The sequence below is a fragment of the Podarcis cretensis genome, assembly GCF_951804945.1.
Source record: "Podarcis cretensis genome assembly, chromosome: 5".
In the NCBI taxonomy this organism is placed as follows: Eukaryota; Metazoa; Chordata; class Lepidosauria; order Squamata; family Lacertidae; genus Podarcis; species Podarcis cretensis.
Genome location: NC_137174.1, coordinates 45300501 through 45325852, shown reverse-complemented (window position 1 = coordinate 45325852; position 25352 = coordinate 45300501). Strand labels below are relative to the sequence as shown.

At 38.6% G+C, this 25352-nt stretch overlaps 1 protein-coding gene across 1 annotated transcript; it reads left to right on the top strand.

Moving 5' to 3' along the window:
- The first annotated feature begins 1 nt into the window (after position 1).
- Positions 2–23376, top strand: ABRAXAS2 (abraxas 2, BRISC complex subunit). Its single transcript, XM_079976745.1, has 9 exons — positions 2–491; positions 6978–7068; positions 7713–7749; positions 10739–10805; positions 12618–12808; positions 14505–14624; positions 15475–15559; positions 18055–18169; positions 21247–23376. Exons 1-9 carry the CDS (start codon positions 420–422, stop codon positions 21714–21716), a joined length of 1248 nt encoding a protein of 415 aa, XP_079832871.1. The 5' UTR covers positions 2–419; the 3' UTR covers positions 21717–23376.
- The last annotated feature ends 1976 nt before the right edge of the window (positions 23377–25352 follow it).

Below are 25352 nucleotides of genomic sequence, written 5' to 3'. Positions count from 1 at the left end.
CCATGCCCCGCCCCCATTACGTCACCTCTTCTCTAACTCCCCCTGGGGAAGAGGAAGCGGTTCAACCTCCATTGCAGTCAATAGGAGTCCGCCTATAATTGGCGGAAAGGTGGGAACCGGGGCTGGGCCACTGGCCCCAGTTACGAGAAATGAAAGAAGGCCTTGCTCCGAATCCTGACATTCTCCGTGCAGCTATTTCGCTATACCGCGCCTTTTCACGGCCAGGCCCCGGGTGCTCCTGAGGGGGCCTTTTCCCTCAGACCCATGGGCTTCTAACGGTTCGCGGGGAAACTACGTTTCCCAGGAGGCCTCGCGGCGCTCGCCGGAAGCCCGGGCGCGAGGGTGAGCCGGGGAGGCGCAGGTGCGGTGGTTTGTGGGACCGTCGTCGGAGGTGGCGGCGGCGGCGGCGGGGCTCCATCATGGCGGCTTCCATTTCAGGCTACACGTTCAGTTCCGTTTATTACTACAGCACCAACAGTAGCGCCGACCATGTAAGTGCCCCGTGTGAGGCGACATTTCTCTCCCTCACACACACACACTTCCCGGGGGGGGGCAGGGGAGGCAAGCCTTGCGCGAGAGGAAACGGTCGTGAGAGGGAAGAAGGGGGAGGCGGCGATAGGAAGCGGAGCGCGGCTAAAAGGGGCGGCAGGTAGCCTGGGCCGAGCCGCCGTGGGAAGCGGGATACGAGGGGGAAGAAAGCTGTGTTTGGCGGTGGGGGGGATGGCAGGGCGAGTGGGCGACCTTTCGGGAAGACAGCCATGCGAGGTGAGAAGAAGCAAAATGCGTGCTGAGAATACAAAACAGCTGAGCTTGATAACGAAGTCGCCCGTGGAGCCGTCATGCAGCTTTTCCCAACCTGGTGCCCTGGGCGCTTTCACTTGGTATTTATGAAGCAACATGTAGAGACTGGCCTTGGAGATAATACAATCTGTTTAAAAGGAAAGAAATCTCGTTGGATGTATCTATAGAAGCTGTTTTGTTTACCTATAGAAACAAGGGAAGCAGTAAAATAAAAAGAGGAACTGGGACCGCTGTAGTAAGAAAAACTATATTTGTTTATAGTGACGGGGTTCAGCCGTGGTAAGCTGCAGTGTTAGGATGCTAGAAGAATTGAATAGAGCAAGTGAAGCCTGAGAGAACATTTCCCTGTGCTTTGTTTTTCTGGGGGGGGGGGGATCTGATTCATTAGCAATAATGCATGGATGCCAAATGCAATTGTAGTTACAGCAAAACTAGACAGTTCTAAACTGTTTATGTTTGTGTTTAAATTATTAAAATATGTTAAATTATCAAAAACGTGAGACAAACTAAAAACTACTGAATGCAAAATATGCTGTTTTTCAATTAAATTTATTTTATTTTGAGAACCCACAATACTGGATGTAACTCACTTGTTTGTTTTCTAGGTGAGAAACCTCGGGGGGGGGGGAGATGAAAAGATCTAGGTGAAAGCTTTAGATAGTGATGGTTTAAGCCAGGGGTCAGCAACCTTTTTCAGCCGTGGGCGGGGTCCACTGTCCCTCAGACCATGTGGTGGGCCAGATTATATTTTGAAGGAAAAAATAATGAACGAATTCCTATGCCTCACAAATAACCCAGAGATGCATTTTAAATAAAAGGACACATTCTACTCATGTAATAACACACTGGTTCCCAGACCGTCCGTGGGCCAGATTGAGAAGGCGATTAGGCCGCATCCGGCCTACAGGCCTTAGGTTTTCTACCCCTGGTTTAAGCTGAGAGACAAAACTACCCACCAGTTGGTGAAGTTCTGAATGTTCCCCTTCAGAAGTACTACTAGGTGACTGCAGCATGACGTTAAGTCTATCCTTTAGATAGTTGCTGGTGTTGTTTTATTTGTATGTTTCCTTGCTTAAGTTCTTTATCAATACACCTTATTATACTGATTCTGTAATACCTTTAACAATGTTGCATTGTTTTAGTATGTGTCTGAGTGTTTCCTGATGTGGTGTAATGGTTATAGTGGTGTAAGTGGACTAATGGACTAAGACCTCTAGAAACCTAAGGCTCAAATCTCTGGGAGATGGGTCCTTCTGAAGTTCTTTTGGGCAGAATGAGATGCAGTTGGTGATGGATGGTCAGATAACAAAAGATTTGGATAGTTCTAGGCCAGGTGGTCTGACAGGAGGTATTGGCTGCAGTCTACAGAGACTTCATCTCCTTTTCTGGTCAACTCCAGGTTCTGAGTATAACTGGTGCTGGGCAATAAGGATGGATTAGAAATCCTATTGTACAGCTGATCAGTAGTCTGGTGTGGTGTTGAAGATTTGCAGGCATTTGTTTCTGCGAAGTTCTCAACGTGTATGTTGGAAATTTTGTTGGTGTGTCTCTGGAATTCATTGCTACCATTACAAGGTAAAAGGTACCATTACAATCATGGGGCTGTCACATTCTATCAGCCTACCACATGTTAGGAGTTGCACACAAGTTTGGCGATAGCTTGAGCTCAAATGGCAGAAGACTTAAATGTAGCAGCATATGAGCCCATTTTTTGACCCACTGTGACAATAATATTGATGGCAAAATGCATCTGCACCACGATTGTGTTAGTTTGTTGTAGACCAACATAATTTTTCGGGGGGGGGGAGCTTACAGTAGCTTTCAATGTCGTCCATAACATGATACAGTAATACCTCCGCGAACATCCGTCTTTTCTAGCGTCCATTCCAGCGAATGGCCACAACAAACCCAGAAGTACCAGAACTGGTTATTTCCGGGTTTGCTGCTCATGCATGAGCAGAAGTGCAAACCGCTCCACACGCATACATGGCGCTTTGCCCTGCGTCCTTTTCGGCTAGAAGCCAAAGCTCTGGAACGGAACCCAGTCGCAAAACAAGGTACAACTGTAATTGTAAAACCCATAGGGGTGCAGTAGAATATATTTGCTTTGAGGATAAAATCACCTGCAGCTATCTCAGCCTGGATGTCATAAATTCTGCAGTTTGGTCTCTGAATATGTCAGACCAACTTACTTTGCTGAGGATTTCAAGGATGGCTTATAACACTGAGAAGGAATGACTGGTTGGAGCCAGGAAGTGAGACAAGCCTCCTTGTGAGAACAAGTGGCTTCCACAACCTTGAAAAAGATGGTTAAGATCACACATAAAGAATCCTCAATCATAAGTACTGGTTAATCACAGCCACACGCAGTGTTCAAAATTTTCCAGGCGCATTTTGCACTTGGCTATCAGCCACTTGCAACCAAGTGAAGATGCCCAGGCACCAGGATGGTACCTGATGTCTCCACTATCTGGAGGTGCATGTCTGGGGATCCTTGGATCTTGACTGTTTTCACACACTGGCACCACATCCTTTAGAACTCTGTTATATTTTATCTGTATAAAGTAAGTAGCACATAAGCAGCACACAAAACGCTACCAAACCATTCTACATTCTAAATCTTATATTAATAATCCAAAAATTGAGAGAGCTCACATAGAACATAGAATGGTTTGGTAGCGTTTTGTGTGCTGCTTATGTGCTGCTTACTCTATACTGTTATATTTTAACTGCACAATCAGAATGAATTGTGCCCCAAAATGGCAATTAGACTTTCTGCTTTTGAAACTGTAACCCTGGTTGAAGGAGCCATTTGGCGCCTAACCTACATATTTGAGTTTATAACCCTGGTCATACGCCAATTGAACATGTGCAAAATGGTTGCCACCTGTATATATATCATTCTTACTAAATTTATTGGATGCTTTGTCTTGCTGAAGGCAAATCAAAGCATCTTTCTAAAAACAAAAGCAACCCCCCCCCCAACTTTAAAAGGCCATAGATAGTTAACAGCCAAAGGTCAGATTGTAGAGGAATGTTTTTGCTTGGCGCCTAAAGATATGTACCAACAGTTCCAGGCAAACCTCCTGAGGAGAGCATTTCACACACATGAACACATAAAATGTCTGTTCTTTTTTTGCCTCTGGACCTCCCATGAAGGGTGCACACAAAGACGGCCCTCAGATGATAATCACAGGGTCCGGATTGGTTCACATGGGGAGAGCTGGTCCTTGAGGTATTGGGGGTGGTGGCCATGGAAAGGGCTTTCTCTGTTGCTGAATGTTCTTCACAGGGAGGCTCACTTGGGTGCCAAACTTTATATGATTCTGACACTTTTTATTCACACAGACTTCCTAAACTGGTTAACTCTTATTTAATTGCCATGACTCTTTCATCTATTCCCAGTTTACTGCTTTTATACTACTTGCAGAAATGTGTTTCTTCTCATTGTTATAAGAATGTCCTGTAAGATGTTCTAAGAGTTTAGAAGTTGCAGGGTAGGCTAGAAACTGTTTTAAATGATACATTTTGCCATTTTGCATGTATCCTTCAGTTTACCAACAGGAATGGAGAGATCGCTGCATAGAAGGGGCAGGGAGGAAGGTATCGGAGAGGCTTGTCACATTGGCATTGTTTGGTGTTGTCCAATTGAAGCCATAGTAGGAGTTCCATAATGTGTTTTGACTTATTGAACAGTAAGCATATTGAGCATATGTGCAGCTCCTTCATAATTCTCTTGCCATTTTGGGCATATACTAGCAATATCCCCCTCCCCCCAAAAAGTGCTTTTGGAATGATGATCATGAAATCGTGTAAAATTTTCATGTTATATTTTCAGTGTATATTCCTCTATGCTATTCTATCCATAGATGGAATCTGTTCACCTGTGGGAAGAAGACACTTAAGAACAATGTAACATATTCTGTTCAGAATCTTTAAGACACCTCTTGTTAAGAGGTTCATGTCTCTTTCCTAACACCGTAAAAATGCTATGCTTTGTTTTAATTTTTGTTTTTGTTTTCTTGTTTCAAACAAAAAACTAATTTGCAGTTGAATTTAATGGATTTTTGGATTACCATTAATTGTGTTTAAGTTTATATGAGCTACTTTGGGGGATAACAAGGTAGAGTATAGATCTGGAAAACAATATTCCCCAAATTTGTGGTTTATTGGGTAAAACAATATGACTGGTTTAGGAAAACAGGCCTATTTTAATTTTATTTTGCTTGTTGATAAATAGCAAACAAATAAGTTAATGATATCTTTGGTTTCTGTTGCATTATGCTTTATTTACAGATCTGTGTGCTAAATTCAGTACTTTTTGTCCTTCGGATGAACTTTTTGTTTGCAACTTAAACAATTTTGACTTTGGATCAGTGAATTCTGTTGTCTGCTCTGGAAGGCAAGCTTCTTAAAGTGCAAGCTGTTCCAAAGCCCCAAATAGGAATGTTCTGCCTACTTTTTGCAGTATGCAGCTACTGGATTGTAGCTTTTGCAAATATGCACTGGTTTGTGTTCTCTGATAGCATTTTGTAGTCCTGTTTTATCTGTGGAATGCTTGTTCTATACATTATTTCAGAACCAAGTAGCTTGCATGCTATTTTTAAAAGTGAAGTGAACAAGGCAACTTTCAAATTCCATTTGTGTACTTAGGATAGACTACAGAGAACAAGAGAAGTTCTAAGCTGCTGTTTTTACCTTCTCTATTCTCTAATTCCAGCAGGGGCCTGTGTGACACACTGGCCACATTCACACAGTGCTCAACCATGTCCTTGGTTGAGCACTATGTGTATAAGCTGGAACTGAGACAAAGCAAACCCTCAAGCTTGTAGACTTCCTCCTCTATTTCAGCTAAGTGAAGGACTTAACCAGCATTTTCCCCTAATTTTTTTTCTGAATCTCTGCTTCTTGTCAGGGGTTCTGGTTGAAAACAAACCCATGGTTTGAAGTTTGCTTATTTTGAAACCAAATTCAGGGAAATTAGATACTAGTGAAGCCATTTTGGCTGCATAAGAGAAGAGAGGCAGTGGTAAGCTATAGGTTAGTATTGTGTGCAAAATAATTTCTTAATCAGTCAACAGTGATATTCCAGTGAAGAATTTTTTGGCATTCCACTATATATAATGAATATACAAAATCTCAAGGTAATTTAAATACACAGGAAATAAAGGGAAAACATTTAACAGTCTTTGATATAACATAGTTTATTGCATGAGGCTACTATTGAGCCATCCTGGAATTTTGATTTAGCAATCTATCTCTTTGATGAGTGAATTTATCCTACTGCATGAATGGAAGTCTAGTCTGCTCACACATGCACAACCCTGGAATGATCCCAGCTAGAACATGTGCCCACTTTGATTCAGAAAGAAAGCTTATTAACCCCATAGGATCCAGGGGTCTTAGTACTCTTAACATGAGTCAACAGTGTGATGCGGCACCAAAAAAGCTAATTCTGTTCCAGGCTGCATCTGCAGAAGTATGGTGTCCAGACGTACCACTCTATTCTTCCCTGGTCAGACCACACATGGAATACTGTGTCCAATTCTGGGCACCATAATTTAAGAATAATGTTGACAAGCTGGAACATGTGCAGAGGAGGGCAACTAAGATGATCAAGGGTCTGGAAACAAAGCCTTATGAGGAACAGTTGAAGAAGTTGGGTATGTTTAGCCTGGAATAGAGGGGACTGAGAGGAGATATGATAGCCATCTTCAGATATCCCAAGGGCTATCACCTGGAAGAGGAAACAAGCTTGTTTTCTCCTGTTCTGGAAAGTAGGACTCAAACCAGTGGCTTCAAATTACAAGAATGAGATTCTGACTAAATATCAGAAAGAACTTTCTGACAGTGAAAGCTGTTCGGCAATGGAACAGACTCTCAAGAGAGGCAGTAGACTCTGCTTCCTTGGAGGTTTTTAAGCAAAGGTTGAGTGGCCATTAGTCATGGAATGCTTTAGCTGAGATTCCAGCATTACAGGGGTTGAACTAGATGACCTTTGGGGTACCTCCTAACTGTTCGATTCTATTCTATGAGTAGAGGTCCATTTGTGCAACCTTGGATTGTGCCCTTAATTTCAGTTACATGTAGTTATGAAAACTGCATGAAGATAAAACATGATGGAGTACAATTGTAGGTTTTGTCATTAATCATAATTATTTTGTTCAATTTTATAGGAAGGATTTCTTTTGGGAGAGATAAGGCAAGAGGAGACGTTTAGTATTAGTGACTCTCAAATCAGCAACATTGAATTTCTGCAAGTTATTGGTAAGTAGCTACAGTTTAATAACTTGCACTGCAGTTGAACCTCATTCATTCATTCATTTCACTCCCATGTTTAATGCTTTGAATTATCAAAAATTGGTCCGGTAAGTTTCTTGACAGAAATATTTGGAGCTCTGTTCACTACTACTACTTGATTTTCTACTTTCTGTGGCATATGATAAAACATCCCAGGTGTACACTTCAAGGCTTTGGGGACAGGTAGTCAAGAAAAGAACAGCTACTTCATGAGGCCATTTGCACCTGGGTACATGTTTTTCTAGTTCAGCAGATACACAGCTGAGTTACATACTTTTTTTCTTGTGCTTGAAATACAGTTCAGTTCCTAAGGGGGAAGGAAGCCACTGGATTGGAAGTGTGGCTTCATGTTTATAAGTGCTAAGTGTTCCAATATCTGTAGAATAGTGCCCTTTTGTTGATTATGGTAAAAATAATATGACTAAAGAGCAAAACACTTGTATAGGTTAATGTCATTGATATTAGAAACATTCTTTATATGTTCAGGGAAATGGAATTGGGTATTTGCTCTTGGGTTGATGTTTGGAAAAAAACATGTGGGGTACATCTTGGTAGCTTTCCACTTGATGCAAAGTATAACTGAAACTTACACTGTCAATTTCTTGTTACAGATATCCATAATCATGAGCCTTGTTCCAAACTCTTTAGGTAAGTTACTTTGTCATCTTTTTCTTTTTCCTCTGTGCCAATTGCAGGTGGGCTGAAACCAACATTAGTATAACTGTCAGAATGAGCATCCAGTCTAATTACTATTTTTTAAATCAATACCACAGGTGTTATGAAAGAACATCCTTCAACTTTATAAAGAACAAAAATAAATTCCGAGTGCACATGGGAGCTCCCATATGTCGTATACATTATTTTACATGTTTGCAATGCATCACATTAAAAGTAATACTTAAATGATTCTTTTCTCCTTATAAAGTCTCCTTTTAAAAATAAATTCTTTTTAAAAATTCAGCTTATCCTTTCAGAGACTTAGAAATATGACTAGCTTTCTAGGGATATGTGGATTTATTGTTCTGGCTAAAAGAATGCAGATGCCAAGTTGCCCTGTTTGTACCAAGCGATTTAATAGGAAGTTTGTTTTTAGGTGGTTCAGTTCCTTCATTTTGTGGCTCTCTACATTCACAGAATACTTTTTGCCGTATCGTATTTAACAGATTCCATGATCTGTATGTAATATAATTGATGCTGTATGTGTTAAATGTATAGCTATTGCTAATTGAGGCAGTTCCATAAAATTATTGCTTGGTATGTATTTATCCTCTTCTAGATTTCCAGCCAGTTTATTTATCACACTTATTGACATGATGTTTTAATGAAGACATTTAACAAAAATTATATACCACATAATTGTAAAAATTAAAAAGATCCTGTAAGTGGTCTACAAAAACATATTTTTAAAATCTTTATTTAAGCATGATACATGTTAAGAGAAAATGTCACTAGTGATAGTGGCCTTTGCAGCTTTTCCCCCTGTGTCCAAGAGCTTTCCAGTTTTATGGATTCTCTTCTTTTTTAGAGCATCTTCAAATATCCAAAAGGTTGTCACATGGAGGATGGAGCAAGCTTGTTTTCTCCTACTCCGGAGATTTAAGTTACAAAAGGGAGATTCTGACTAAACATCAGGAAGAACCTTCTTACTGTAAAAGCTGTTTGACAGTGGAACAAACTCCAGCAGGAGTTGGTGGATTATCCTTCCTTGGAGGTTTTTAAGCAGAGATTGGATGGCCATCTGTCACATATGATCTAGTTGAGTTTCCTGCATTGTAGGGAGTTGAACTAGAAGACACTTAGGGGTCTCTTCCAACTCTAATTCTATGTTTTTATGATATTACATTTATATTCCACCTTTCCTCCAAGGAACTGAACACCATGTATGTGGTTCTCCTCTACTACATATTATCCTCAAAACTATGTGAGATAGCTCAGGCTGAGAATTGGTAACTTCTTGAATTTAGATTCAGGTAGGTAGCTGTGTTGGTCTGATGCAGTCAAAATAAATTAAAAATTGTCCAGTAGCACCTTAGAGACCAACTAAGTTTGTTCTGGCTATAAGCTTTTGTGTGCATGCACACAAAAGCTTATAGCCAGAACAAACTTAGTTGGTCTCGACAATTTTTTAATTTTTTAACTTCTTGAAGATCATCTAGGGAGCTTTGCCAGGTGGGGTTTTGAACCCTAGCCTCTGAGTTCCTAGTCCAGTGGTAACCATTACACCATGCTGGCTCTCAGAAGTTGTCTGAAACTTTCTGCCAATCCTAGAAATACCAGCACTTCCACATAGGAAAATTGAAAGCTGAAAGCAATAGGCGTCTATATATACAAAAACATTTGTTATAAATTCAGTTCAGAACATCACCACCCGACCCCACCCCCACTCATCTTTTCCCCCCTCCACCTCTTTCCCCCTATTCCTCCTAATGTCTCAACAAATGAAACCAATTTGTTTTGTTTTGTTTTTTAAAAAGTGTTACATGGAAAAAAATACGAGAGAGAGACATTGCACATACTTTGTAAATCAAGAAAATCTTTAATAAAAATACATTAATATAAAATAATAAATAAATAAATTCAGTTCAGATTATACAGTGTTGTTGTCAATGAAGTTTAGACCTCTTCTTTTGCTTAAACATGTACAGGAATAAGAATTTGTACACAATGCACAGCATCTGATAGTGATTTATTTGAAGACAAATAAACCTTTGACATTGTTCTGTATAAGAATAGGCTTCGTTTTGCTAAATAGTAGCACTTGTGTGAAATAAGAAACTAACATGGTTGGAATAGATGCCTATTTTACTGTGCCTTTAGTGTCGCAATACTCTAAAAAGAAAATTTCTTTATTAGACTGACTGTTGTCAATGAGTGTAATGCACTGTAAGCTTCCTCTACAAAGAGGCTAATAATTTAGCAGATAATTCTAGAAGGAATGTCATTTTCTAATACAGGATATACTTAAGTTTCTCTTCAGATGTAGAAATTTGTGGTATTTAGTTACTATGTATGCTCAGTTAAATGACGGCTCCAGCTTGATGCTGATATAAATATGTGATGCTCATGTTAACCTCTTTGAGATGGAGGCTAAGAAAGTTAATTGTTTGGAACTGCTTTTAGGGAGATAAAAATGCTATCTGATAATAACTGAAGGATGCATCTTCATTTCAGAGACATGCCTTACAAATCTCATTATAAAATCTCTAAAAATGCATATTTTATATGTGTTTATTCTACACACACAGTGGGTGTTTTGAGTATGGATACTTGCATACTGGGTGTGTTTGCCTTACTTAATTGTTCCTTACAGTGTTGTGTTTGAATAGAGATTATGCTCTGCTTATACAGTACATCTAATACATCTAAGAGCTAGTTGAGATAATTTTTTATAAACATTAGCTGTAGATTTGTTACCTGTGAAACTCAACATTTAATAGCAGACTTTTTTCAGGGGTACATATGTTATTTTTCATAACTTAGCTGTTTAACTTCCCTATAATATTTCTCTATAAGGTTTAATCGTTCATGGATGTAGTGAATAAGCAGCCTCAGACACACCTTTACAGTATATTACATTTTATTCCACTAAACATCACTGACTCGATTCTAAGCCAAACCTATTTTTTTCTTTCTTAAGCTTTTATGACTATGCGGGCAAAGTCAATGAAGAGAATTTGGATAGGATTCTTAAAGATCAGAGAAAAGTAAGTCTGCACTTCTTTATTAATTTTTTCTCTGTGCTACCGGTAAGGCCTGAAGAAAAAGTAACGTAACATTTTATCATAAAGAATGATGAAGGGAAATATGTTAAATATTAGACCAGGCGTGGCTAACCTTTTTTGTCCCAAGCGTTCGTGGCCAGTCTGTATGCACATACACTCACACACCGTATGTGAAAAGGATATGTAATAAATAAAAGAAGGGAAAGTATCCCAGTGAGCATTCACAGGCAACTGATAATGGGGAGCTCTGCCCCCTAGCTCTCCTCTGAGCCATCTCTCAATCTCTCTGAATCCTGTAGGACTGGTGAAGAAGAATTGCCTAAATGTTTACTGTTTTGTAGTTGTTGCTCCCTTTGCTTGACCTAATTCAGTTTCATGTCAGTGTTAAATAGGATGAGATGTAGGATATAACCCCAAGGAATTTCCCAATACTTCTTTTAGGAAATAGGTTTTCTAGCACTACTTTTCTTTAACTTCCTACCAAAGGGGTATACCCACAGCAGAGCAGTGCCCACTACTTCTAACTCACGTGGTCAGCACTCAACAGTGTGGAAAGACTTTTTTTAGAATTGTAGTTGGTTTTTCTCTTCATGCAATTTTTTTATTGTACTCGCTAGTTCACTGGGGCACTGCCATATCTTGTGTTTTGTTCTATATCTTTCTAAATTTCTTTTAAAAATGAAAGGGGGAAAAACCTTTGTCAATGACATTAAAAGGGACTTAGTGGTTCATAACAATCAGCAGCCTAACTCTCAGTTACAGCTGGTAATCGGGTGGAACTTCCTCATCGCTTTCATCTTTCCTGTGGCTTCCATGGAAAAAACGTTTTCCGTTCTCTTTGAAATATAGAGAGGGGTTTCTTTTAGTTTCCTTTCAAGTAAGATCTAAATAATTGTAGGAATTTTTGTGCACAGTTAAATATGCAATAACACTTTTCTATTTATTCTTCTTACTACAAAATTTCCCTTCTTCAGAATTGAAGTATCTTAGTACTGTTTTCTTTGTATCTACAGCAGAGGTTGATAGTGACTATATTTGGCTTTGCAGACCATTTCTAGCAGCTCCCCACACCCCTCAACAATTTGGCTGCATTGATGGTGCGTTTTTAAACTGGGAAAGGGAGGTGTTGCATTTGAGCCCCCATCAAGCTGGTGTGACCAGAGAGGTTTCAATCTCTCTGTCCAGATCAGTTGATGATGAGAATGCAGACCTGATGAGCAAGGAGAGTGGGCGCTCTTGAACCCCATTGCTGCAGTAGTGTGAGCTGAGAGCTTACATTCTCTTTACCCATAACAACTTAAAGATGAGATTTTTCTCTCCCCTGCGGTATGAGAGAGAGAGAGAGAGAGAGAGAGCGTCATGCGGTCCTCAGAGCATTGGATAACGTTGAATGTGGCCCACAGGCATAAAAGGGTTTGCTACTTAAACAGTAGAAAAACATAAGGACTTGAGGGAAAAGAAGCTTTTAAGGATCATGTGATAAGCAGCATGCAAGTTAAATTGAATGTACTTCAGTAATAATATCTGCTGTCTTTGAAACAGAAGTTTTCCTGTCACTGCAAAGTGTAATATTTCCTGAAGCATGGGATTGTTGGTAACATGAAGGGATTCGATTTTCTCTAGATTGCAACAATGCTATATTGCAGAATGCCATTTATTTCTTTGATTGGAATAATTAGGCTTAAGAATTCTAGCATCATGTTGGGACTTCATAATTAATCTATATTGAATGTACTTTTGAGATGCAATTTTTATCCTTCAGTTAATATTCCCTCAATTTAATCTTTATTGTAGAACGTTATTGGATGGTACAGATTTAGGAGAAACACCCAGCAACAAATGTCATATAGAGAACACATCATTCATAAACAGCTGACACAGATTCTTGGAGTGCCTGATCTTGTCTTCCTTCTCTTCAGTTTCATCTCAACTGCAAATAACTCAACACATGCTTTAGAATATGTTCTCTTTAGACCAAACCGAAGGTAAACAGTTTATAAGATGTGAAGGGAATCTGTTCATCCATTTTAATGATTTTTGTAATTAAAAAAAGTAATAATCACAGATGATGTGCAAGTTGCTTTTCCTCTGAGTGTTTCAGTTGCTTCAAGTGTTAAATAGCTGGTGTGTATTGTACCAGATGACATAATCCACAGACAAAATCCAGAAGTATATGCTCTTCTCTGGAAGCTGTCAGGATTTCCCCCTAATTATACAAAACTGCTGAGTAATATATCCAAAAGAGGAGTTACAGTAAATGACCATTTTGTACAGGGGTTCTGTTCCTGGCCCAAGCATGCATTGGCAGAGCATGTATAAGCTCCCTGCACCCTGTTCCGCCCTTTTAGTGACTCATTTCGTGATGTATTCAGGTCACTTCTGGGTTCAGCACTGTGCATGCATGTGCCATCGGTTAATTGGTCATTGCCTGTATATGGAAAATATAATGTAGGAATTTGTAAGAATTATTATTGGATAAAACCAACTTGAGAAGGATTCATTTTTAGAGTCTTGTTAGTTTAGTGAATGCCATTATGCCTCATAATCATAATCATGATTATAATCATAATCATGCTGGGGCAACCCAGTTAGATGATGATGATGATGATGATGATGATGATGATTGCAAACTGTATTCTCAATATATCTGCTAGTAAATATTCTGCTGTCTTTTCATTAACGATACTTTGTGGCCCACAAGAGTAACTAGAAACTAAAATATTTGAGAGTCATGAAAATGCCCCAATCACAAATTGGCTTTCTATAGCTGATCTGGTTGTACTTGCATATAGGACTGCAAACTTTAATTAATTGAGCAATCATCTAAAACTGTAGCTGATAATTAGTGGGAAACAGCTTTAATCAATGTGACTTAAAAATTAAATATGCTTCACCTTTTTTTTTTAAAGCTATTTAGAAAAAAAACCTATTTGGTTTCTAGTGGTGGTGGGTAATAACCTCTTTCTTATATAGCCATCATTAACATTTTCCAGCTGTGAGTTAGTTATATTTTATAGTTTGGTGAACAAAAGCTAGGTTCGATTCCTTTAATGTTCTGGTTTGCATGTACTGCAAGCTATGACTTACTGCGTATAAGCAAGCATGCTGGTGCATTGAGAGAAATCATGAGTGCTGCATTTCCCCCCTGGTCTTGGTGTACTACTAGGAGTAAGCTGCAAGTTGTAGCCTAGGGTCATTACTTACTGCTAATGGTTTGTTCGGGTGTCAGCACTTAAGATCATAACTGGTATGTTAAAGTAAAAAAAGGTGAAGGTAAAGAACCCCTGACAGTTAAGTCCAGTCACAGACGACTCTGGGGTTGCAGCGCTCATCTCGCTTTACAGGCTGAGGGAGCCGGCGTTTGCCCGCAGACAGTTTTTCCAGGTCACGTGGCAGCATGACTAAGCCGCTTCTGGTGCAATGGAACACCGAAACCAGAGCAGCACACGGAAACACCGTTTACCTTCCTGCTGGAGCGATACCTATTTTCTACTTGCACTTTTGGCATGCTTTCGAACTGCTAGGTTGTATTTCCTTCTTAATTGTAGCTTTTTGAAACTCTAATCATTGTGGGGAGGTAGTAAGGCAATAGGCTCTTTTGGGTGATTATTATGACTGGAATCTCTTGTAGGGAAATAACATTACAGAAAGTAACCTCATATTTCTAAACTTTTTCTGCAGGTATAATCAAAGAGTGTCACTTACTATTCCTAACCTAGGCAACACAAGCCAACAGGAATACAAGGTCTCTTCAGTGCCAAATACTTCCCAAAATTATACCAAAGTTATTAAGGAGCATGGGTGAGCATTGTTTTAATATGTAACTTAGTCACACTTGCAGTGGATCCGTTGATTTCAGTTATCATGACTCTCTTAGATATCACCAGGAGCAGATCTAGAGCATTCTTGGTTATCTGATATTGTTTAATGACTGCTATTTTTTAAACAGTACAGAGAAGCAGAAAAATAAGTCAAAAACTTTATTTGGGATAAAGCAAATTATCAAGAAAAGCAACGTTAATGTGACCAACGTTAACTGTAGAAGATCTCCACGTGTATGACTTTTATTGGCTTAAATGAGGCTCCTTGTTGGCTTTTAGTCATTGTTTGTTTTTTTGTTTTTGTTTGTTTTGTGTGCAATAAATATTCAGTCTATTTACTTTGTGGAATAAATGTTTCTTTTGTGTTAATATAACATCAGGTTGTGCAAAAATAACTTTGGATTGTATCCAATGGTGTCGTTTTACTTGATGGAAGGCTCTTTGATCTAGTTCCAATCAGTGGAACAGGAAAGGAGGCCATTTTTGCCAATTTCCCTCTCCTCTGCAAAACCTCACCCCCTGGCCAATTTGCTTGGATTGGGGATCCTTTGGAGCAACATGTGCAGTAGCACACAGAACTGCAGGGGGGAATGGAATTGACAAAAATTGCCTCCCTCATTTTTCTGCAAATCGAAACCTCTGCTGGATCAAAGAGCTTTGTGTCAGTCCAGGGTGCATCATAGATGCTATCCTTTTCAGACAGCTTCAGCAGTCCAGGCCTTGCTTCCTGGAGTATGGCTCTGAAAGGTAAACCCTTTTGAAGGGTAAAAGACATCTTGGAAAAGCAGGATTTGCCCATTTCTAACACATTATTTCTGATGTATTTTTAGTACTGCTTTTTTTGATAAAGATGGTGTGATGAAGGACATCAGGGCTATATATCAGGTTTATAATGCACTTCAAGAAAAAGCACAGGTAATTCTTCTTTAATGTTCTGTATTTATTGTGACAACTTTCTGCTTACTAATGCAAAGCTACAGTAAAACTTTCATTTTGAATTTAAATGTTTCATGAACAACTTACATTGTGAATAGTTAAGCTATATTAAGTCAAATCAACTAATTAAAATGTTTAGTTAATAATGCTTAATACAACAGAAATTTCTAGCATAAGAATTGTAGGTAATAATTGTCTATTACAAGTTTTCCCTGCTTTAAGACTGAAAGTAGCTGTCAAGGAGATAGGCCAAATTGTCCTATGTCCAGATCTCACTTTAGGATATGCATGGGCAAAATGCTGAATCTTTGCGGCTGCATTCTTCTGAAGGGCTTTCTCCACTGGACTTGATTGCAAAATTGAGGCCCTACTGTATAATGCATTAAGGCTCTTTGTGTGTGTGTGTGTGTGTGTGTGTGTGTGTGTGTTAAATATTTGATAAGGGATTTTTAAAGAATACTGTAGCATTTAAAATTAGCAGAAAATAGAAATCCCTCTTTGCTCCAGTCCTTCCTTTTCTGTGATTCAGACCCTACTGTCTATTATCTGGTCTTTTCAAGGTCTGGATGCCATTGTGCCAAAGTTTAATTAAGGCCATAACGGCATGTTTACACTTAAGTAGCTGCCCCAATTATGTGTCTGAAACCTGGTTTATGGCATTACTGGTGGTACAGTAAGCATCCATAACTACTCCCGAGTTGTCATCTCCCTTTTATTCTTGAATCCTGTGGGTTGATTTGAAACTGCATCATTTGTGCCACTTCTTTATTGTTCAGATTCGTAACATACACATCTGGTAGTTTAGTTTAATATATTTATATATTGTTTTGAGGAGTCCCAGAACGATTTACAGTAATAGAATGTAGATTATGAAATACATAAGATGTTCAATAAAACAAAACAGATAAAAAAACTAAAAGTGTTCATCAGGTAGATAGCTAACCAGGTTTTATAGACTGAGGGGGAACTACATGAAGGTACCCACTAGTTAATTTCTAAGAAGAAAGTTGCCCAAGCTTACCTACCTTATCTCAGTTGTATAGAGGCTTGTTAGGTTTCTCAGCAGTGATGGAAGGGCTGCTTTCACATGCTCAGAGGCACACTTCTATATTCTGTATATATGATCCATGCTGTGATCATTAACATCTATACAAATATTAATACCCTTAGTGGTTCTCTTAAATAGTGCATCTCTATGTTTTATTCTTTTTTTAAAATACATTTGACGTTAAGTAATTGCAGTTATCATGCAAGTGTGTTGAACCTCTGTCTGAAGCAAAAAAATTTAAAAATGCAAGCTCTTGCTTTCTAGAAATCACCCTTTCCAATATTTGTAGGGATGTGACTTTCCTTGCTTTATGTTGGTGCACAGGTGACCTAAAGAAACCTGCCTGTGCATGCTTTGTGGGCTTATGCTATTTTCTGTTACGTTTAAAACTGCTAGTCTGTGAACTTTGACTTAGGCTTTCCCCAAATATTAAGTCCTTGCACATTCTTTCTCACTCGTAGCTCTTTGAAAAAGAAAAAAACAGATCCATGTGAAATGCCATGACAACTTCAGATGAAGGGTGGTATACAAATTTAATAAATAATAATAATATCTCATCTAACTTTAACATTTCTAAGTTCTAAAGAACAGTCAGGCGTATAAAAAGCCTCTTCCCAATATATTCCCCACCTGGCCAGTATTCACTAAATACATTGCAATTATAGCATAAATGGATTTTTATTAAACTGTTTCTTCAGCAGGCTGCTCATCCCAACTTACTAGCTGTAGTGCAAATAAACTTTGCACTGCACCAGCTAGAGTGGCCATTCTCTTGCATTCCTCCAAATAACTACTTGAATTTTTTGGTTTGCCAAAGCTGGTGTCAGCATTAGTGGCTTGGGACTACTCTTACAGTTTTTGTAGTGCTACATCCCAGGCTGTGAGTGGACCTGCCCTGATTATTACATGACCCTCATGCAGTTTTGCTGCAGTGCATAAAATCAGTTTGCATTACTGTTCTCAGATTCCAGTAAGTAATGATTGAGAGGTGGTGACATAGAGCATTATCTGTTTTCAACGAGGGTTTATGAGTTGTTGCTTGGCCATCAGCACACATAGCTTGGCCATGTATGAAGCCAAAATCTGGCTGCTAAGAGTGCAATTACTCCCATCTACTTGGGAGTAAACACCATTGAATTCCAAAGAACATACAGCACAGTCCTAACCATGTCTACTCAGAAATAGTTTTTTAAAACTTAGTGCAAATTGTATTTCATTCCTTCAGTACTTTACAATGATGCCCAGAGTTGAAATTTGGCAACTTCTTTTTCTACCACAGTAATTGAGGTTTGGTCACAAGTGGTGCATGGTATATGAATTATGAAAATCTCACAGTGGCTGTGTCTTGGAACTTGATTTTTCTACATTGCATTTCTACTAAGGCTTTTGAACATGAATTTTCACTAACCTTGTGTATTTCTCCTAGGCAGTATGTATAGAAGTAGAGAAGAGTGAACAAGCTGCTGAAACTTTCCAGGCAGAAGTCAATAAGCTAAAAACACAAATCTTGCAAAAGAAACAAGAAAAGGAGCAGGAAATAAGTAAGCCTTTTCTGTAAATATTCTCTACCTGGCTGGGAAAATTGACCGAATCCTCAGCTCTGCAGTGCTCCATTACACAGTCCAATTGGAAACAAATCCAATATTTAGAGTTTAGTGCATAGCACAATAGCATTTTGTTCCAGACCCTTTTCTAAGGGTGATATCCATTTGTGTCCATCTTTGTATGCAACAAAGATGTATTCCACACATGCCACCCAATTTGCTTTGTAGGGTTGGAGAGCCCTACATATATCACATTGGGTATTTAGAGATGATACCATACACCACCTCAGTAATCTAGTTTTGTGTGAGTGGCCACCTCCTTAGACCAAATATCAGGCATATCATGTATACTTTAATTCTGTGGGGTAAGGAAAGCTGATGAACAGGGACAATTATAGAATTGGGGATGCACCCTCCCCTTGACCATTCTTAAACACTGTTCCAGTTCTCTTTGTAAATTGGTAGATAATCCCTGATGCAGTTCCTGCCTAACACAAGAAGCTTTGCTGGAGTAACTGCAGCACAAACAGAAAAAAATAGTGTTAGAAGAAGCAGGGGAAGGGTTAAACTAGAAGACGATTATATTAGTAGTGATGGGAACTTTGCTGCTAATGTAGACATGTGGAATGGGATGTTCATTGAAAATATCAAAATATGACACTTAATTGTAGTATTCAGAGTGATGGGCATCAGTTATGATCTGGAGATGTGAAAGACGCTGTATGTTCCCTGGGGCTCTAGAATGAAGTGTGTCCTTAAAACATGCTTGTCTTATATCTGAAGTATAGCTTTCATAGTTATTAAACTATGGGTATGGCTGGCAGTTCTTCCATTCCAATTAGGAACCACTTAGATTATACTTGTTGCTAATTATAAATAGCTGAGTGGGAAGCCATGTGTTTTCTATTTCTAAGTCCATTCCCGTCAACTCATAATATGTACCAGGTAACTTCCTAAACAAAATTTTAATGGGGGCCAGTTCACTTTGGATTGGACCATATCCCCTTTGTGTTACTCATGAACACAAATATTCCCTATATTAGCTGGCACTTAAATGACTAGATGGAATGTGGTGAAAGTCCAAGCAAGTGCTTAGCGGAGAAATCAGGAATAAGATTAAAGAAAAATAGGATTAAAGGAAATGTGGATTGAGAAATAGAGAGGGCCATATATGGGGGTGCTAAAAGTAGAAAACAGTAAATGCTGAGGGCAGATAAATGTGCGATAGAAATTTCAGCACTAGGGAGCAATGTTTGTTTTTTATTTATTGTTGCCTCTTCAAATGTAGCTTCTGACGTATTGAATGTGATCCTGGCCTTTAAGTGCTACTCTGATCTTCTATCAAATAGTTCTCCAATATATATGACTAATGGTTCAAAACATGATTGGATGGATAACCAATTAAATACCAAGTTTGAGTATTGGAAGGATAATATATTTCTTTCTGCAGTGTGTTGATTTTGGGGCATAGCAGTTCTGAGTGGTTTAACAGTCACTAGATTTTCCAAAAGTACATAAGCTTTAGGGTAATGGCAAGTATAGAACAAGTTCTTCAGTTATAACTAAGTACAACAGATTATTTTTCTCTAGCTCTTGAATGCCTTTCACTTTCATGCTTACTTTTCCCTGGGGTTTGATTTTACTTGCTTATCTGAGGTTTGACTGTATATTTTGACAAGGGTAAAACCCTATGCCATCAGACGTTCGGCTTCCGAAAAATGTTCGAAAACCGGAACATTTACTTCCGGGTTTTCATCATTCGGGAGCCGAAACGTTCCAAAATGGAGGGGCTCGGGATCTGAGGTTTGACTGTATATTTTGACAAGGGTAAAACCCTATGCCATTAATTTAGAACCCTAAAATAAAATTGGGTCAATACAGTTACTTACACAGCAGTTATTTCTGTTTCTCTACAGTTTTGGGGCTCATTCAAACCCTATTGTTTGTGTATATTTTAATATGCTGTCCTATCCACTCCCTTGTCTAATTGCCTTGTGGTGGGGATTTATTTTGATGAAACCGCATTGCTAAGATATGCTGTGAAAGACATAAGACAAGAAGCAGAAGCTTTTAGGGTAAGGTAGCAAGTAACCAAAGTGAGAACTGAATAGGCCTGATAGTGTGGTAGAACTCATTTTGCATGGTTTCTGCCCACTGCATTCTCTCCAGACTGTGCAGAAGAACCAAAGGAATATTGAAAAGTTTGAAAAAAATCCTTCAATTTTAGAGACACAAAATACTGCTTCTGACATTAGAAGATTGACTTTTGAAAAGATTATATGCATGTTTAGTTTCATTTGTCCATGACAGATGGTATGTGATAGTTCTAAATTAGTGTTCAAAACCTCAGCGCCTCATTAGCTAAGAATCAAAATCAAAGTTACTGTTGTATAGTTCAGAGATACATAGATCTCATCCCAGTTGGTCTCAGTAACATTTGAGGAAAGAGGTCAGAAATGAGAAATCTGTATCTGATGGTTTTGTGGTTCAGGTGCTGTTAGGAATTCTCTTGCCTAAAAATCAGCATACTTCTCAATATTAGGTTGTGGTTTTGGCTTTTCAAAATAATAGCCAATTGAAATTGCTTTAAATGGTTTTACTTCAGTCTTTTCCTGCATAAGTACAATCCTCTGCTGTGAGGCATAATACATGTATGCTATATATACTCTGCTGTAACTGTACCATTCTTTTTTGCCCATGAGGAATTCTCTTTTGAGAGGCAATAAATGTACCTAAAGCAGCCTATTATCAAGTTTGTGTTAGTGCCTGCCTTTGAGAAATCCTGTCCATTTGAGTTAACTAAATCAAATTTCTCCACTTCACTGGGTTTAACTTCTTGCAAGACATTGCAATAATGAAGCATGCTAGTACTAGCAAAGTGAATTCTAGGAAAACTAGTTCAGTCAGTTTAACATTGGCAGTTTTTCACTCAAATGACTTACTTAAACATAGTTGAATACATATGTGCATTGTTTCTTTTCAGTGCTCATGATATCAAAATTTTATACAGTTTGCCACATTAAGATACCTTGTTTTGACAGCTAATTACATTCCCCCCCCCCACTTTTTTGTAGGACTGCAGCAGGCCATCTTAAGCAGACAAATGTCAAATGATACCTTGGAGCCTATATTTATCCCCCGAATGTCCCATGCTGGATTTGTTGCAGAAGGTAGTAATCTTGAAGAACCCGATGCCTCTGATCCTCCTCCTCCTTATGCTGACTTGAGTGTAATCAATCACGACAGTGCCATACGCCCTGGTGTTCTAGAAAGCAATGTTTTCATGCCTCGACCTCAAGCAGTAGGCTCTTCCAGTTATGTTTCCACAAATACAGGATTGAAGCTTTCAGGCAATGGAACATCCATGCCATCCTCTTCCCAGGCGACTGTCGGTGACAATGTTAATGAATCAGAAGACAGTGACTGTGAGAATTTTCTTGAACCTACAGAGTCATCTGACAATGAATACGCACAGACAAGAAATTCTCGTCCCCTGACACATGCGGATGGAGATTCCAGGAACACTCAAATCTCCAAGATCTAATGGAACATGAGCTTAATATAGCACTATCTTTCCTAAATGTTACGGAAATATTTTGGGATTTAACTTGGAGGAAATGGGCTACAAAAGTGGATTATTGTGCACAGCAGATGTAGAAGACTTGAACTTAGATGGCTTATTCACTTTTGTGATACATTTTTGCAAGTTTTGTAATTGAATCATTAGGATAATCAAACTACTAATATTGATGAAATTCATGGATGTACTGGTAAATAAGCAAAGTGAAAAAAAAATTTTTGGGGGGGGGGAATCCTGTGGCTTTTGTTGCCATATTCTCCATAAAAAATGGAATTTAGCAACTAAGCGCACTCTAATGATCTCAAATCAAAGCTTACCTCGTGCACTATCATGCCTTGAATTTTGGGGGAGGGGGGCATTTCTAAGAACTTCGATCAGCAGGCTTTTTAATGGTGAAGCCAAATAGATCATTGCCAGAAACAAAAACCTTTGATAATTCCAAGCAGCCTGATTGGAACAAATGTGAGCTATATTCTCTGCATGCTCTTTTAATAGAGATGAAGTTTGTTTCAATCTTTTTCTACTAGCCTAATGTCTATCACTTAAAATTATGGTTGCCTTTTTATGTAGAAAAGCGATTACCAGTAAATCATCAGTGAATGTCTTAAGCATAACTACTCTGACCTTGGTGGATTTAAAGTGACTTTCCCACACTATCATCAGTTGCATTTTTGTTCTAAACATAATGAAGAGCACATAGCAGAAAGTAGTGAAATAATGTGGTCATTTCTGTCAGGCACCGAACATTTAATGCAAAACTTCATGCAACTTTCAAAATAATCCAGATTTACTATGTAAACCACTTTGAGTCTCTGTTAGGGAAAAAGGTGGGATACAATAATAAATAAATTAAATAAATAAATAATAAAATAACAAGTCCTGGAGAATGGAAGAGCCTGTCTAGTGCAATCCCCTAGGGTTTTCCTCTTAAATTAAAACTATAGCTCTTCTCATGTTGGGGTAAGAACCTGCAAGGCATGAAGTGGAATCCGTTTAAATAATTTTTGAATGCACTTACTATATTTTTTATTTTATGCTTGCAGGGAAAAAATTGCCCAAAAGATACAAAATAGTGCCACTAAGTATCAAACTAGGCATTTTCTTCAATTAGCAAATGGCAAACCTTTGATTCTGTAACAATTCGCCTTTGCTTTATTTAATCCAACTCTTGATTAAAAACCCACATGAAGACTTCTTTTAGATATATGATTGCCTACAGCTAAAAACTCAGTAGCTAAACAATCCCACATCTGTCTGTTCGCCTCTCTGTTGTTTGTACTAAGTAAAACCAAGTGGCTTTGAAATATGATAAAAATACTTCTATCTCCTTGGACATTTGGGACTTTATAAACATTTCTGTTTTCAGTACTTAACATACTATTTGGCCTTAACATGATATGTTTTGTTTTACATTGCGGCAGTCTGTTCTAATTAACAAAAAGTGTGTTTGGGTTTTATTAACTTTGGGTATCTACAAGCATCTGTTGTGCTGGTTTGTTAAATAAGTGCTGTTGCCATCTCATCAGTTCATTCAAGAAATTTTATTTTTATCTCACTCAAACTTTTAATGTACATCTCTGACAAAGCAGTTAAATGTGACAATAAAATCTTATTTAATCCTTTATCTTTTAATATCTGTCAGCAGTGTTTCATTGCAGTGAGATCACGCATCTGCAAGTGAAAGCAGTGTTAAGATCCACCCCTCAATGAAACAAATGATTGACAAAACTGTATATTGGTTCCCCTATTGGCTGAGTTTAAAGAGGAGCACCCATGAGATTATGGTTTGTATACAGTAGTAATCACTTTTTCTAATGTCCATTCACATTTGCTCATGCATGGCAAATATCTATAATCCTTGCAACAGAAGACTGGCAGCAGCAATTTAATAAATATCCCCTTATTATAGTACATCACAACAACTTTTGGAGGTAGCAACTCCATTTGCATGGGTGATTCAGCTGAGTCTGGATAATGTTGAATATGTTTCTATACACACAAATTCCTTCTACAAATATTGGCATATCTAATTTCTCAGTGGGAAAATCATGATGTTGAAATATTACATTGCCTATAGTAATAATCTGTTATAAAACCTGTGGTCTTAAATCTGTTGCCTGTTTCTTCATAAATTGGGGTTACAGAGGCATACACTTCATTGGCATCAGTTTCTAAGTAACTCAGAATCCGTACAAACCTGCCTAATTATCTCCAGTAGAAGCACCATCATTGACGTCCTGCCCTATTGGTTCATTGTAATTGTTATCTCTGGTTATGTGTTAGGTTATGACTGACCATAATGCCTGTATAACACAGATGGAATGCTTGTCCCATCAGCAGTATCTGGTGTGAATATGAGCCCTCTTCCATTATTCTTCCATCTTACTAGGATCCAGACTCAGCTGGGAATAGGAACTTCCATGCAGTAACTTGTTTTTAACCTTCTCTTTTGGAGACTAATCTTCTGCCTTTTCTCCTTTCTCTAACAACTCATCCAATTATTTTGCATATACATTTGTATTATGTAAAAACAAATTATAATATGGGGAGAAGCAGTGTCCTTAGATTTGTTCCCTTATCACCACTGAAGAAATCAAGTGATTACAGTATAATCTTCGTTACTATGGTGGCAGCTTGCTTTTGTCTGCCTAGATGCTTAATATATTGTCTGAGATGTATTCTAAATGGCAGAATGGTAAGTGTTCTGTAGTCGGAAACAGGTCTAGCTTTTGTAGCGGGTTTGCTATTGAACAGCGTAGTCTTCTGCAAAGAGGATTGATTGTCTGAGCCCCACTTATATGTATCCTCCTGTATTTTTATTCTGCTTTCCATAACTAAGCTTAAGGCAATGTGCGTGGGAATTGCCATGCAGTCTCCCATGCAGGCACAGGCCAGACACAAACCTGATTTGTTCCAGCAGTTTCTTAGTTCACAAGAAACTTGGGTTTCATATTGCCATCAACTCAGAGACAATTTTTAAAAAAATTAATTGGAGGTGTAGTTTTTCTAAACTGCTTGAATCATTTTTGAATTATGGGCAGTATATAAATGGATTGAAATAAATAAATGTGTTTTTTTTAATGTCAGAAGCCATTTTTAGAAATTGTCGCGATCAACTTTCCCCAGCCTGGTGTCCTCCAGATGGCTAGGACTACAATTCCCATCCTTCCCAGTTAGCATGTGCAGTGGTCAGAGAGTCCTACTCCAAAACATCAGGGAGGGCCACAGTTGGGTAAGGATGGCCCATATTGCTTGTTGAACCTATCTACCATATATCTTATGGAGGGACATGGTACCAAGCAGATCAGTCTGCCTTTTGTGTTGCTCTTTGCATACAACTAATGCCAGGTTGCTAGATGAATAATCTGGCAGGTTGAAAATGGACATGTCAGTATACACTGTTCTTATGACCACATAGCACTGTTATCTGATCATGGGACTTGGATTATTAGCATAATCGGTTCCTGCTCAGTGTGGGCTCTGGTGCGCGCCATCCTTTTTCTTATAGAGCTCGTGCAGAAAGGGCAACTTCTGCTGAGATAGGAGTCTCTATTTCCACAGACAATAATGATCCATTATGGTAGCAGAGCTCTGGGTTCA

Bases quoted from the DNA above. Each gene is read 5' to 3' on its own strand.
- ABRAXAS2 (XM_079976745.1), top strand. From the start codon at position 420: ATGGCGGCTTCCATTTCAGGCTACACGTTCAGTTCCGTTTATTACTAC. The intron at 7,069-7,712 runs GTAAGTAGCTAC...TTCTTGTTACAG, and splicing joins TGAATTTCTGCAAGTTATTG to ATATCCATAATCATGAGCCT. The intron at 15,560-18,054 runs GTAATTCTTCTT...TATTTCTCCTAG, and splicing joins CACTTCAAGAAAAAGCACAG to GCAGTATGTATAGAAGTAGA.